We start from the raw sequence: 15,857 nt of genomic DNA, 5'->3' as shown, positions 1-15,857 counted from the left end.
GTTGTAGGAATTGGGACTGGCTGGACACAGATCTTGGGTCTGGGAGCTAAGAAGGGAAATAGAGGGAGACATGCAGGCAAGAGCTAGGCTGGGGGTAGAAATCAGTTTTGGAGCTTAGTGAGGGTGGGACTTGGACTGGGAAACAGGAAGGTGGGAGAAGATATGGTTGATAAGGAGCAAGAATATGGAGGGAAAACTAGGAGTAGCTGGAAAAAAGAATATTTCTGAATGAAAATCCTGTGTATGGCAGATCTGTTTTTGGTGTCAGATGTAATGTATTCTTGAGGTTTTTTTTATGACTTTTCAAATTCAAGGTCAAGTTACTACTATTTAAAAATCACAGACTTGATCTTGTAAACCTTTTAGGAGGAAAACATACCTTCTTCTTATTTTGTTACTTATGGCAATATGATTCAAATGGAGAGTGATCTCTTAACTATCTTTTACTTCAGAATTTAGTGGAGAGAGAAGTGAAGAGCATGATAATTTCTAAACCATTTGTTCTAATATGAAGGTTTCTCTTGTCCTTAACAAATCTGATCTTTGACCTCTGGTAAATACCAGTAGTACTTTGTTGCTGACTTTGTTAACCAAGTGTGCCTGGTATTACTTCCATGCTGTTGAGCTTTCCTCCAGATTGTGTTCTTCTGAAAACACAGAACTAATTTAAAATAGCTAGTTGTGAACCTGTTCTCACAGTGCTAGCATTTGTAATATTTTTAGACTGCTTGTTTCCAAACAAATGCACAAAGGTTTTCTTTTATGGTCTATTTGCGGTGTGACTCAGTCTCAGATCTGTGCAAGTTCAGAATATGGGCTAGATAGAATTTTTCTTGATCTGTTTGCTCTTATAGGTCTATGTAGTAGTTAATGTATTTCTGTTTAAAACAAATAGACAAGCAAAAAAAAAAAGACTTTCACTGGCAGGGAGCTGAAGTTGTTCAAATATACTGCTGCACCCTACTTAAGGATTTTGAAAAAGATAAGAAAGTTCTTGAAGTATTTGGATCTACTGCAGTTCTATTATGCTCATGATCTTTCATCCTATCAGTAGAGTAATACTTTCTATCAGTATTAATTTTCAGGTCAGTGATACAGTCCCCTTCAGTGCTAGTGTGTTCATAGAAATGAAAATCATACTAACACAGATGTTAAGGATTTAATGTGGCACAGGACTCTGTGGAGGTCCTCTGCACTGGGGTTGTCAGTTTTAGTTTTCTTTGTCATTGGTTGTGACCATTATGAATAGGTGAATTAGTCTTTTACAATACTAGCTTTTTAACATGTAGCATGTTTTTTTTTTAGGAATTGTTATCCATCTATGAGTGTAGAGAAACAAAAATTGATTGCTCAGGTTCCAGGCTTTGGAGGAGATTTCCTGAGAATGTTCAGGAAATATTGGAACCTCACCTAAACACACGGTATGTGATAGTTTTTAAATAACATTTCTTTGACAAAGAACTCTAAAATATTTGTATCTGGATTAGCAATAATTAAGCTTATATTTTGTGCATAATACTCTCAAATGGGGTATTACTGGGTAGATTGCAGTGCTACAGAAAAGCATCTGAGGTGTCATACTAGATTGAAAGTTGTACGTGTGTCAAAAGTATATTGTTGAAAAAAATGCCTAATAGCATATGGAGTGTATTAACAAGAGTGTCATATGAAAGTAAAAGAAAGCAACGTTTCCACTCTGTTCAGCGCTGGTGAGGACTTGCCTATAATAACATATCCTGTTTTGGATACCACATTTTAAGGAAGACATTGACAAATTGGGAAAAATCCAGAAAAGAGCCCCCATCTTTGTGTTTTTATATCTTTTATTTTTTCAGCCAGTCCCTATTAATTGGGAAATTTTATGAAATTGTATGACTTTGCCAGACTAACTTAAACAGCAGAAGGGACATGTGTACAAATTCTTGCAATGCATATTCCATGGTATTTTATATGAAGTGCAACAAGAAATAAAAATGGCATCTGCTTCATATACATACACACACTACACTATATATAAAATAGACTGCACTGCATATACACATGCATAAATATACATACGCTTTTTATATTATGTGCGTATTCTGTGGACTCTGTCTCTCTCTTCATAATAAAACCTTTAGGGAATTCCAGAAGTTCAAGTAGGACTGCAGTTGGAATACTACTTGGTTAATTGCAGGTGTCTTTTTCATTTGTGTAAGGAAACAATACCTGTTTACACTATTTGCATTTTAAAATTGCAGATACAAGAGTTATCAGAAAGCAGTAAACTGGTCTAAGATGAAGAAACCAATTTACTTAAGTAAATTAGGTAACAACTTTGCAGAATGGTCGGCAACTTGGGCAGGTTATCTTATAACAAAGGTAAGAACAATTAATGTTTTGTATATATCTTAAAAACAAACTGGGGAGCTGCATGCTACCATATGTGAGGAATGTAGAGTTTCAGAGTTCATTACATTCTTCCTGTTTAAAGAAATGAATGAAAAATCTAAAAGGAATAAAGCTTACTTTAGGATGGAAACAGACATCACCCTTGTGTCATTGAATTAAACTAAATTTGTGGCCATGAAGCAGATCCTATCAACTTGTGCTGCTGTTTAGTAGCAAACATCTGCTTGTTTTAAGAAGTGAGAGAGTGGGCAGACTGGAGCTGCCTGCGCTCTCCTCAGCTTTCCTGGACAGGCACTCCCAAGTCTTAAGGGGCGTGATTCTGCCTGCCCTTGGAAGTCTCGTGCAGGATCGGGTCTCTTGAGCCCTGGGAATACCTGCCCAGCTTTCTCTCTCTTACAAAGACATGTTCATTAGATACTCTGATGCTGTCCCAGAGCTGGAAACTGCACTGGAGCCAGTTTGACAGTTGGGACCCCAGCACATCACCAGAGCCAGCTTTCCCTGCTTACGAAGGTGTGTCATACAGTCATAGAAATTTAGGGTTGGAAGGGACCTCAGGAGGTCATTTAGTCCAACCCCCTGTTTAAAACAGGTCCCATCCCCAGCTAGATCATCCCAGCCAAGGCTTTGTCTAGCTTAGTTTTAAAAATCTCCAAGAATGGATAGTCCACAGCCTCTCTGGGTAACCTGTTCCAGTGTTTTACTACTGTCCTAGTGAGAAAATTCTTCCTAACCTAAATTTCCCTTGCTGCAACTTGAGATCCTTGCTTCTTGTTCTATCATCTGTCACCACTGAAAATAGTCTAGATTCATCCTCTTTCTGAACCCCCCTTCAGGTAGTTGAAGGCTGCTATTAAATCCCCTCTAGGCTAAGTAAGACCAGTTCCCTCAGCCTTGCCTCATAAATCATGTGCCCCAACCTCCAAGTCATTTTTGTTGTGCTCTGCTGGATTCTCTCCAGTTTGTCCACATCCTTTCTGTAGTGGGGGTGCCAAAACTGAACACATTGCTCCAGATGTGGCTTTGCCAGTACTGAATAGAAGGGAATAATTGCTTCCTTTAACCTGGTAGCAACACACCTACCAATGCAGTCCAGTATTCTGTTAGTCTTCTTGGCAACAAGGGCCCACTGTAGACTCATATTCAGCTTACTGTCCTCTGTAATCCTCGGTCATTTTCTGCAGAGCTGCTGCCCAGTCAGTCAGCCCCCAGCCTGTACCGGTGCATGGGGTTGTTCTATCCTAAGTGAAGGACTATGCACTTGTTCTTATTGAACCTCATGAGATTTCTTTTGGTCCAATCCTCCAATTTGTGTAGATCACTCTGAATCCTAACTCCACCCTCCAGTGTTTCTACTACTCCCCCCAGCTTGGTGTCATCTGCAAACTCGCTGAGGGTGCACTCTATGCTGTCTGTCAGGTTGTTGATGAAGATATTGAACAAAACTGGTCCTAGGACCGACCTCTGGGGCACTCAACTTGATACTGGCTGCCAACCAGACAATGAGTCATTGATTCTGCCCTCTGAGCCCAATGCTCTAGCCAGCTTTCTGTCCACTTTACAGTCCTCTCATCCAGCCCACACTTCCTTAGTTTGCCTGCAAGAATGTTGTGGGAGACCATATCAAAAGCCTTGCCAAAATCAAGTTATACCACATGCACTGGTCTCCCCGCATCCACAGAGCCAGTCATCTCATCAAAGAAGGCAGTCAGGTTGGTTGGGCATGACTTGCCCCTGGTGAATCCATGCTGACTGTTCCTAATCACTGTCTTCTCCTCCAAGTGCTTAGAAATGGTTTCTTTGAGGATCTGCTCCGTGATTTTTTCTGGGAACTGAGGTGGGGCTGACTTGTCTGTTGTTCCCTGGATCCTCCTTTTTCTCTTTCTTACATATGGGCACTATATTTGCCCTTTTCCAATCATCCAGGACCTCTCCCGATTGCCATGAGTTTTTAAAGATGATGGCCAGCGGCTCTGCAATCACATCAGACCATTCCTTCAGCACCTTTGGGTGCATCCCATCCGGCCCCATGGACTTATAGATTCATAGATGTTAGGGTCGGAAGGGACCTCAATAGATCATCGAGTCCGACCCCCTGCATAAGCAGGAAAAAGTGCTGGGTCTTGATGACCCCAGCTAGATACTCGTCTAACCTCCTCTTGAAGACCCCCAGGGTAGGGGAGAGCACCACCTCCCTTGGGAGCCCGTTCCAGACCTTGGCCACTCGAACTGTGAAGAAGTTCTTCCTTATGTCCAGTCTAAATCTGCTCTCTACTAGCTTGTGGCCATTGTTTCTTGTAACCCCCGGGGGCGCCTTGGTGAATAAATCCTCACCAATTCCCTTCTGTGCCCCCGTGATGAACTTATAGGCAGCTACAAGGTCGCCTCTCAACCTTCTCTTGCGGAGGCTGAAAAGGTCCAGTTTCTCTAGTCTCTCCTCATAGGGCTTGGTCTGCAAGCCCTTGACCATACGAGTTGCCCTTCGCTGTACCCTCTCCAGGTTATCCGCATCCTTCTTGAAGTGTGGCGCCCAGAATTGCACGCAGTACTCCAACTGCGGTCTGACCAACGCCCTATAGAGGGGAAGTATCACCTCCTTGGACCTATTTGTCATGCATCTGCTGATGCACGATAAAGTGCCATTGGCTTTTCTGATGGCTTCGTCACACTGCCGGCTCATGTTCATCTTGGAGTCCACTAGGACTCCAAGATCCCTTTCCACCTCTGTGCCACCCAGCAGGTCATTCCCTAGGCTGTAGGTGTGCTGGACATTTTTCCTCCCTAGGTGCAGCACTTTGCATTTCTCCTTGTTGAACTGCATCCTGTTGTTTTCTGTCCACTTGTCCAACCTATCCAGGTCTGCCTGCAGCTGTTCCCTGCCCTCCGGCGTGTCCACTTCTCCCCATAGCTTTGTGTCATCTGCAAATTTGGACAGAGTACATTTCACTCCCTCGTCCAAGTCGCTGATGAAGACATTAAAGAGTATCAGTCCAAGGACCGAACCCTGCGGGACCCCACTGCCCACACCCTTCCAGGTCGAGACCGACCCATCTACCACGACTCTTTGGGTGCGACCCTCTAGCCAATTCGCCACCCACCGGACTGTGTAGTCATCCACATCACAGCCTCTTAACTTGTTCACCAGTATGGGGTGGGATACCGTATCGAAGGCCTTCCTGAAGTCTAAGTATACGACATCCACCCCTCCTCCTGTGTCCAGGCGTTTCGTAACCTGGTCATAGAAAGAGACTAGGTTGGTCAGGCACGATCTGCCCGCCACAAACCCATGCTGGTTTCCCCTCAGCATAATTTGTCCTGCCGGGCTCTCACAAATGTGAGCCTTGATAATTTTTTCAAATACTTTACCAAGGATGGAGGTGAGACTGACCGGCCTATAGTTGCCCGGGTCCTCCTTCCTCCCCTTTTTGAAAATGGGGACCACGTTAGCCCTTTTCCAGTCCTCCGGGACTTGGCCCGTGCGCCACGAGCATTCGAATATTCCCACCAGTGGCTCTGCAATGACGTCGGCCAGTGCCTTCAGCACCCTCGGATGGAGCCCATCTGGGCCTGCCGACTTAAAGGCATCCAGTTCTTCCAAGTGACTCTGCACCACCTCAGGATCTACGCATGGAAGTCTGGCGCCTTGCTGCTGCCTCTCTACAACCCCAGTGAGAGACTTGTCGTGCCCCTCGCTTGGGAACACTGAGGCAAAGAACTCGTTGAGGAGTTCAGCCTTGTCCCCCCTATCTGTCACCAATTGTTTCTGCCCATTTAGCAGCGGTCCTATTCCTCCCTGGGCCTTCCTTTTACTCCCAATATATCTAAAAAACAATTTCTTGTTGTCCTTTACTTGGGTTGCCATCCTCAGCTCCATGGTAGCTTTGGCTATATGTCCAACTTTTCTAAGTAGTCCCTAACCTGTTCTTTTACCACTGTTGGCTGCTCACCTTCTCTGCAAACTATTCTGCCATGTGCAGTAGTCTGGGAGCTCACCTCACCTGTGAAGACTGAGGTGAAAAAGGCATTGAGTACTTCAGCCTTTTCTGCATGTCACTAGGTTGCTGTGGCAGAAGGCCACCTTTGTTTCTCCCCCAAAACTCTGCTCTGTGACAATTTGATTAGGATGGGCCCAGCAGAGGAGACACACCTTTACCCTGTCTCTTTAGGTAACCTTAGCTGGACACATTCCTGAGGGAGGGGGGAAACCTGCTCCCTCTGCCTACGTGACTAGTATCACATACCTGGGTGAGGGGCTTCCTCCCTGGTGGGCTAGAGACTGCCAGTCTGCCTGGCAACTAGTGATGTATTTCAAATTGGTTGGCTCACAGCTAACAGGTGCTGGCCTCCATTGGACCAGGTAAATGAGGTCACAAGGGCTATATAAGTTAAGGACTGCCCAGGAGGTGGGTGCAGCAGCCATGGGGGAGACTCAGAGACAGAGAAGAGCTGTACCATCTGAAGCTTGCTCTCTCTCTCAAAACTCATGATCAAGGAACTGCCTGCCTCCAGAGGGAATCTCCAACTGCCTCTGGATGATACTTGTGAGTAAGCTACCTGAGATCTAACTAGATATTTAGCTTGCAGTAACTCAGATGCGTGATCAAAGGCTACCCAGCCAGGGGAGTTTGCTTTATGGGATTTCTCTGTTATTGCTCTACCCTGTACCCTATTCTAACCCTACCCTCTGTAACCAATAAAGTTCTCCTTTGTGCCTAGTGTGGGAGACTTATTGGGAGTGGGTCTAGATTATGCCTGGGGGTCCCCTTGGTTTGGCTGACTAAGGGAGACCACTACTTGTGCTTCTGACTGAGGGAAGCATCCCAACTTCTTGAAGTGAATCAAGTACCCTTGAGGGCTATTAGGCCTGTGTTTCCCAGGGTGTGCAGAGCCAGAATCAGTCCAGAGCCCTGGGTGGTGGCAGGGGAACCCCCAGGCTAGTGGGTGTGCTCCAGGAAGGGGGTTGGCCAGATGTGAGGTGCCCCCAGGGAGGCACTCGGAGCCTGGAAGGTGGTCGGGTGCAGTGAGGTGGGTGGCTCAACGCAGGAGCGCCCCCTGCTGGGCCACCACAGCCTCCCCAATTCAGTAAGGAAGCCACACTTTCCTTGATTTTCCTCTTGTTACTGACATACTTGTAGAAACCCATCTTGTTACCCTTCATGCCCCTTGCTAGCTGCAACTCCAGTTACACTTTGGCCTTCCTAATTTCATCCCTGCATGCCTGAGCAGTATTTTTATACTCCTCCCTAGTCTAGTCATCTGTTCAAGCTTCTACTTCTTATACACTTCCTTTTTGTGTTTAAGCTCACCATAGAGTTCTCTGTTAAGCCAAGCTTATCCGCTATTTTTCCTGCACATCCGGATAGTTTGTTCCTGTGCCCTCTGTAAGGTTTCTTTAAAATACAACCAGCTCTCCTGGACTCCTTTCCCCTTCAGACTGGCCTCCCCAGGGATCCTGCTCATTAGTTCCCTAAGGGAGTCAAAGTCTGCTTTCTCAAATATATAGGGTCTTTATTCTGCTGCTCTCTTTTCTTCCTTTACAAGAAGAAAGAGCAGCAGTACAGCTCTCAGGATCCTTTTGTCAGGATACTGAACTTGATCATCTTGTGGTCACTGTTGCCCAAGTTGTCATCCTCTTCTACATCCCCCACCAACTCTTCCCTGTTTGTGAGTAGCAGGTTGAAAAGAGCATGGCCCCTAGTTGGTCTCTCCAACACTTGCACTAGAAAGTTGTCACCAACACTCTCCAAAAACTTCATGGATTGCTTATTCACTGCTGTATTGCACTCTCAGGACATGTCAGGGTGATTGAAATCCCTCATGAGAACCAGTGCCTGTGATCTGGAAACTTTCACTAGTTTTCTGAAGACAGTCTTAATTCCATAGGATAGGGCTGACAAAGTTCTCTCAGTTCTGTTGATTGCAAAGAGAAGGTTCTGGTGCTCAGAACGTTGAGGAATTTTTAGTAGAGGCTTGATTAGCAACATTAATAATAACAACCAGAATTACTATCGACATCTTTATCACCAAGGCCTACAAATCTGTAGTGTTGTTTTTTATTAGAGTTGTTCCTTGTTAGAAGGGCACCTTAGTACAACTGTAGTCAATATTGCATAACAGTCAAAGACTTGGTAAGGACCTCAAACACCTTTCTGTAGTGTTTAGACAATTGGAAATTGAAAATACTGTGACAGGTGTTTCTGCAACAAGATATTAAATCTAAAATCACGTTATCAGGAATCTAGCTAAGGAAATTCCTCATTTTTTTCATATCCCTGTAGTCACAGAAACCCATTAGCTGTGTTGCTCTCATTTCCCCATTCCCCCATGTTGATATGCATAAGTGATGCATTCAGAATGTCATTGTTAAATGAGCCACTAAAGCGGGAGCCCCTGTAACTTGGTAGCTGCATTAGATTTTTCTAGTTTCTGATGAAGAAATAAAAACAAGTTTACAATTCCTTTCCCTCCTGGTAAGTGGAAAGATGGGAGTTTCTCCTTGAGGCTCTTGGAGGAAAGGAAGTTAGAATCTTAACTCTCTATACAGTCTCTGTGGTGAGAAATCTGCAATATATGCTTATACTGTTGTGTCCAGCTTGGCAATGTATGTTCCCCAAGTTTTATGTGCATGGTGGCAACTCCTCTCTTCCTGATGCAGGTCTACATCTCTAATGTACCATTTGTGGATCATCAGATAAATTGGATTGGACATAATTGATCTCCATTAATAATAAAAAAAAGATTATATTGAAATTTTGCTTGTCTGACGCCTTAAAAAATCATGCCAGTCACATTTTCTTTATCTATCAAAATTAGATTTTTCTTGAAAAATACCATATTTGTTATAGGTACAGCACGAGCTTGCCAGCAAAGTCTTCAACTGCTGTAGTATCATGATGAAAAATGACTTCAAAGTGACAATCTATCTTCTTCCACACATTCTTGTTTATGTTTTACTGGGATGCAGTCAGGAGGATCAGCAAGAGGTAAGATGGACCTATCATAGTCATAAAGAAATGAGACTGGATGGGACTTGGAGAGATCGTCTAGATTAACAACTCCCCATCTGAGGCAAGTTCATTGCTATAATCACATTCATTTTTCACAAAAATTAAAATTGAGGAATCTCAGCACAATATTTGAAGAGCTCAGTATACATTTTAGGTATTCAACACTAGTCTTCATTAATAACATCAATTTCCAGGAAGGTTTTTTTGTAAATCTTAGTAGTTCCTCTATGAATCCCAGTTGTACAACAGCAACATCGGGAGCTAGAGTGTTAGAGGGAGAACATGGATGTGCCACACCTTGCTCAGGGATAAATTGAACCGAGGCATCAGCAGACTCTTGGTTCATAACTACCCCGCTTTGGCTTTCACCTGCACTTTAGGGCTCAGCCTTTTAGAGGGGCAGGCTGGACACTTACAAACTGGCTGCACTGTGGGCCACCACTCCCCTCTCCACTGCACTGCCAGAAGGAAGTGACTGGCAATGGCAGAGGGAGGGGAAGGAGGCAGAGAAGGAGAGCTGCAGAGATATCAGGGCAGGGAATGGGATGTACCAGGCCATGCTGTTTGCTGCTGGTCCCCTGTGCTGCCGGCTGGATCCAGTCACTTTGAAATCTAGATCTAGACCATAGGACATAGGTTGAGCACAACTGCTTTTGGGGAAAAGCTGCTTGATTTAATACCCCTAGTTAGCAGTTCATAGTGCCGTGTACTTTTGTAAGTCAACCTCTGCACTTGGTAATAGGAGCCTGCAGCCTGCGTTCCAGAAAGGTGGATGTGGGTAGGTGGGTGTGTGGTTTTCTGAGAGAACCAGGAAAGAGTGTAGACTCTAACTTTTCTTCAGATTTCTATTTTGAATATAACTGTACATTAATCATTCTTCTGTTTCTAATTCTGTAGATAAAATGTGTTTGCTTGTGTGTCCTTGCTGTGGGGAGTTTCAATATATAAATTATAGATACAGTTATAATGCCTAATATTTCTAGTTTAACCTTTGTTTCTTCTGCTGTCCTGTAATAGTTTGCAGCCTGTATGATGACACTAAAAATATCTGCCTTTTTTATATTAACTTTTGGGTAGGTTTATGCAGAGATCATGGCTGTTCTCAAACATGATGACCTCTGTAACAGAAGACTCCAGGATAGTGCCTTGGATCTGAGTCAACTGAGCACCCAAACAGTGTTCTCCATGCTTGATCACCTGACACAATGGGCTAGACATAAGTTCCAAATGCTTATTGCTGAGAAAACTACTAGCAAGTCAAGCAGAGACAAGGGAGATGTGAAATGTTAGTGATGCTAATTAAGATTGCATGTGAACTGGAATTAGTATTCTTCAAATAAGCGTATAGGCTGTTTGCAGATGTTAAAAAAAAACAAAACAAAAAAATGCACTTTACCGGAAGCAGCAGTGTGTTCCTTTGACTTGGCTCTGCAGCATCTGTATAGATTGGGCGCTTCAGTGGAGTTTTCTGGCACTGTTCTCTGAATCCAAGTCAATCAGCTATTAGATAAAAATGCAAAAGAAGCCCCACTAAAGCACCAGATTTACAGACATTGAACAATCTGGGTCCAGCTACTGCGTTGCCTCTTTTGGGCATGCGCTAGGCTCAGTGTGGGAGTGTGCTGAGTTTAAAAGAAAACACCGTTTTGGAGTTGTTGGGTTTTTTTAATGTCTGCAAGCAGCCATAGGAATGTCCCTTAAATAAGAACTACGTAAGAATGAAACATTACTGCTGAGATGATGATAGAATCTTTTTTTTATTTCTTACCATAATATTGGTAAATTGTTGTAACATTATCCTCTGAATTGAAGTATATAGTGTCAAAGTAAAACATGATGTAATGCTTTTCTTGCCTACATTTTATTTTTGGAAATCTGTAAAACTAAGTTGGTATACATGCTGCCTAGAAAAGCTTAGGAGCGCGGAACTAAAGACATTTCTAAGTAATCATAGTTACGCTAAAGGAGGCATATTCTCAATATAGCGCATCATAAAATTGTAATAAGGGATAAACTGAACTTTTGATGTTTAAGATAACTTGAAGTTAAACTTAGATAACAAACTTTTTAAACTATTTCATTCCACAGCATCAAGTGAGAACTATGGAGAATATCAAAATGTGACTCGTTTTCTAGACCTCATACCTCAGGATACATTGGCTGTAGCTTCCTTTCGTTCTAAGGCATACACAAGAGCTGTGATGCACTTTGAATCTTTCATCACAGAAAAGAAACAAAATATCCAGGAGCATCTTGGTTTTCTACAGGTTTTTAAATATATTTTTTTAAGTTTTTATTTTTGATAAGGGTGTAAGTACACCTCTTTAAGATGCTGCTTTGTTGAAGGAGGGGTTTTTTTTTGGCTTCAGGGCGTTCTCTTTAGTTATAAGGAAAAAAGAAATTTAAAATGAGACTCTAATAACATTTTACAGTAAAAGCTGCGCTATCTGACACCTTACAAGCCAGCATGCTGTATTAACCGGTATGCCAGCTTATAAGGGAAAAGCAAAACCAGAAGTGCCCACCATGGCAGTTCCAATTTCGCTGAGCCCCCATGGCCTGGGGCAAAGGAGCCTGCGCTGCTGAGCCCCCACGGCCCGGGGCATAGCAGCTTGCATGGGGCCCCGCTCCTGTCCCTTGGGGCTCGCGGGAGGGGCAGCAATGCAGCAGGAGAGGCAGGGGCCTGAGCTGGCAAAGACGGTGTTCGGGCCGCTCAGTTAACCAGCATATTTTGTTGTCTGGCACCCCCCATTCCCCGTAGGTGCCGGATAACAAAGCTTTTACTGTATATTTAAAGAGAGACTTACTGCTTTTTCAGTAAACTTGAGTTTCTTTAAAAAAAAAATCTATCACTGAAATTCCTGTACATAAAGGAAAGTTACTTATGCCAATATAGATGAAATACATTTTGTATTTTACAGATGTAAAGGATATTTTCAAGAAACGTTATTAACTTGTAACATGAGATAAACTGGCACTGTTCATGTTTCCCTGTTTATATTATACAGTGATTTCCTAGTTTGAAGAAGTAATTTAGAATGATAATACTGTGATCAGCTGGATACAGCTTGTAAGTCTGAATTGTACAACTTGCTGAGAATTTGTTCCTTTTCATAAATTGGTTCAAATAAACCCTGATAATATTACTCCTTTCAATAGCATAAGATGGCGAATACTGATACATATGAAAGTTAAAGCATGACTGAAGTGCATTTGGAAAGCTGGCCAATAAAATAGTCTGAGATGTCTAAAGAATTTACTGAAGTGATTCATGACTGAGAATTCTGCTTTGGAATGGTTTGACAAGAAAATTCTTTAGCAATATGCTTGATTCTTAAGATATACAAATAGCATGTTGATTTTTTTTTTTTCAGTAGAAGTACTGCAGTTGATTTACATTTCTAATAGCAGTATTTTTCTGCATTTGAACAAAGAAACTATATGCTGCTATGCATGAACCAGATGGAGTGGCTGGGGTGAGTGCAATTCGAAAGGCAGAGCCATCTCTGAAAGAACAGATCCTTGAACATGAAAGCATTGGTTTGCTGAGGGATGCTACAGCCTGTTATGACAGAGCTATTCAACTGGAACCTGATGAGGTAAAATGCAAAGCAAATTCTTATTTTTCCATTCTGTGAAAAGGCAAAAAATATGAAGGTGGTTTTAAATATTTTATATAAAATATGAACATAAGTGTGCTTTTATATTGATTTCCTTTGAGTTGCTATTAACAGTAATTGGCAAATTGGGGCAAATCTGATCATAGTTATACCCCAGGGAATTATGTGCAGGAAAATTCAAAATTATGCAAAAATACTTGCTCTTATTTTTTTTTTTTTTTTCAAACTACACTACATATAACACTATATGAACCTTTAGAAATATATGCAGGTACTTTGTATAGTTGGCGGGTGGGGGTGAGTTGTGTGTGGGGGGGATTTGTGAAGGTGTGGGCGGGAGTGGGTATATGTGGGGTTTTGGGTAGGTGTGGGGTTTGTTGGGGGGATGTAGGTATGGGAGTAATGGGGGGCTGTGAAGGGGTGGAGGGTTGTGGGTAGATGTGGGCCCCTCCGCCGCACATTACCCCTCCTTCCCCCCATGGTGCACAGCCCCCACCGCCAGCAGCAGCAGGCCCACAGGGTGTTCATGGCTGTGGCAGACAAAGCCTCTGGCAGCATGTGCCTCTGGCTGACTCCCAGGGGCTACATGTCCTTGCATGGAGCCGGCCTGTCCCGCTGGCGCCCACTTCTGAACCAGACCAGGCTGGCTCTGTGCCAGCACATAGGGTTTGCATCACTGCAGGCAGGAGCTGCACACCATTGGCCAGGTGGGCTCTGTGCCTCCATGCGCGGCTTCCCACTGGAGTGGTTGAAGCCCCATGTGGAGGCTCGGAGCCAGCCGGCCTGACCCATGGACTGGGAGCCACATGCCATCAAGCCAGTCAGCTTCCATGCCTCCACATGTGGCTTCCAGCACTCGACCAGCAAGCTGCATGTGGAGGCAAGCAGGAGCCTGCCTGGCCCAGTGGCATGCAACTCCATGCCTCCATGTGCAGCTTTCTGCCTAGCCTGGTGATGCATGGCTCTGCTTCCAGTCCATGCACCATCGGGTCAAGTTTGCCCTTCACATGGGGCTTCCAGCACTCCAGTGGGGAGTCATATGCCATTGGGCCACAGAGTCATGTGCCATGGGCCAGGTGGGCTCCTGCTTGCCTCTACGTGCAACTTCCTGCTGGAGTACTGGAAGCCCCACGTGGAGGCATGGAACCAGCTGGCCCAGTCTGATGGTGCGCAATCTGCATCCTCCCACAAACCCCACACCCACTCCCTGCTCCTGCAGGCAGGAGCTCCCTTTACTCCTTACTCAGCTGTCCAGTCGCACTGCTCTGTGCCTCCACATCATGGGGCCCCCAGCTAGAGTGCCAGGACCCCTGGGGAGGTGGAGGCACAGAGCCTGCCACAGTTAAATTATGCAGTTATCTGCAGTCATGCCTTCTATGCGCAAAGTTGCATGGGCGCTTAATTGCATAATTCCCTAAGGTTTACGTAGTGGGTTCATGCTCTTGATTGTGAACAATGCTGGTTTAAAAGTGAAAGTGGTAATTGGTATATCTATGGACTGATCTCTGCATGTGGATGATCAGATAATTGACAGGTTTTGTTCAGTAAAGATCCAGGATTAGATGGCAGATACGTAGATTGGTGCAGATGTGTGCCAGCAGAAATATTAGGACACCTCAGAATAGTGCTCGCTCATTCCGTTTGCCGCACTGCTTAATTTCAACTTTTTCATGAACCTTTTTCATGAATACAGACCAAAACAACAACCCGAAATCAACAGGTGGCAAATTCAAAACTGGTAAGAGGATATGCACCTGTGTATAACTAACTGTGGAATTCTTTGGCATAAGATATGGAGGCTGATAGCTTAGCTGGTCTTAAGAGTATTGGAAGTTAATAAAGCCAGAGTAAGTATCCAAGATTTTTAGTAGTACTGCTGGGTAAATGGTATTTACCCATGAAACAGCCAGTGTTTTGGAAAGCATATAAAACTTGTCGTTTCAGGGCATAAATTCATTTCTACCTAGTTGTGGGAGGGAGGGGAGTGTTTGGTAGAAACTTTCCCTGAAGATGAGTTGTTCTGGAATTGCTTATTTCGAGCTTTCTTGCATGTTCCTATGAAGCAGCTGACCACTGTTGAAGGCAGGATATAGTAAATCTGGTGCTCTTGTATTCCTAATTCAGTTAGAATCTACTGAAAAAAAACTCCCCAAAACATCATTAGAACAATTTTGAATGAAACTATTCAAAGTCTTTTTTGACTTTTCCTTTTTTTCAAAATTCTTTTGACACGAACGTGTTTTGTCTCTTCTTCTCACTGTTTATATGAATTCATCATTCACACTGTTAAATAGCATTTCTCAGGGTCACATATTTAAAAAATCACTCTGAACCTGATTTTATTTATTTCTGAAATGTTTCAGAAACTGCATGTGTAGTTTGAGGTTCTTGAAGTCAGATGCTCTGTTCAAATTTCTAATTTTTTTTGGTGATTTGATTATTCTTTTAATGAGTAACCTCTAATGATTTATGTCCTTTTCATATCAAACTAAAAGCAAGAAAAATATTCAAGAAAAATTAGAAGTGCAAAACTACATAAATGTCCTGCAGATTACCAGCCTGGTATTTCTTGATAATATGTGATACCTATTTTGATCATGCCTTCCTATATTTCTAGATAATTCATTATCATGGTGTTGTGAAGTCCATGTTAGGTCTTGGACAATTATCTACTGTAATCACTCAAGTGAACGGAGTGCTTGCCAACAGGTAATAAATTAGTTTACTACAACTAAAACAGTTGTTGAGTAACACAACATTCTTGTACTACAGCTGTATCTAATTATGTACCTGATCACATGGGAATAATAATGCAGAAGTCATGAGCAGTTTGAGAAAG

The 15,857-nt window shown here is 43.3% G+C and overlaps 1 protein-coding gene across 3 annotated transcripts in view; it reads left to right on the top strand.

The window, feature by feature from the left end:
- The window catches only part of ATR (ATR serine/threonine kinase), a 79,489-nt gene that overhangs the window by 32,965 nt on the left and 30,667 nt on the right, over positions 1–15,857 (top strand). For all 3 annotated transcript variants that reach the window (XM_019491777.2, XM_014602864.3, XM_014602863.3), the window contains exons 24-30: positions 1,306–1,421; positions 2,241–2,361; positions 9,237–9,374; positions 10,476–10,683; positions 11,487–11,665; positions 12,833–12,997; positions 15,636–15,727. In XM_019491777.2, coding sequence (XP_019347322.1) covers positions 1,306–1,421; positions 2,241–2,361; positions 9,237–9,374; positions 10,476–10,683; positions 11,487–11,665; positions 12,833–12,997; positions 15,636–15,727 — 1,019 coding nt within the window. The remainder of the gene's footprint in view (positions 1–1,305; positions 1,422–2,240; positions 2,362–9,236; positions 9,375–10,475; positions 10,684–11,486; positions 11,666–12,832; positions 12,998–15,635; positions 15,728–15,857) is intronic.

This window comes from Alligator mississippiensis, chromosome 7 (assembly GCF_030867095.1).
Source record: "Alligator mississippiensis isolate rAllMis1 chromosome 7, rAllMis1, whole genome shotgun sequence".
Lineage (NCBI taxonomy): Eukaryota > Metazoa > Chordata > Crocodylia > Alligatoridae > Alligator > Alligator mississippiensis.
Note: the sequence above shows the minus strand (reverse complement) of the source record. Positions and strands in the feature narration are given on the sequence as shown.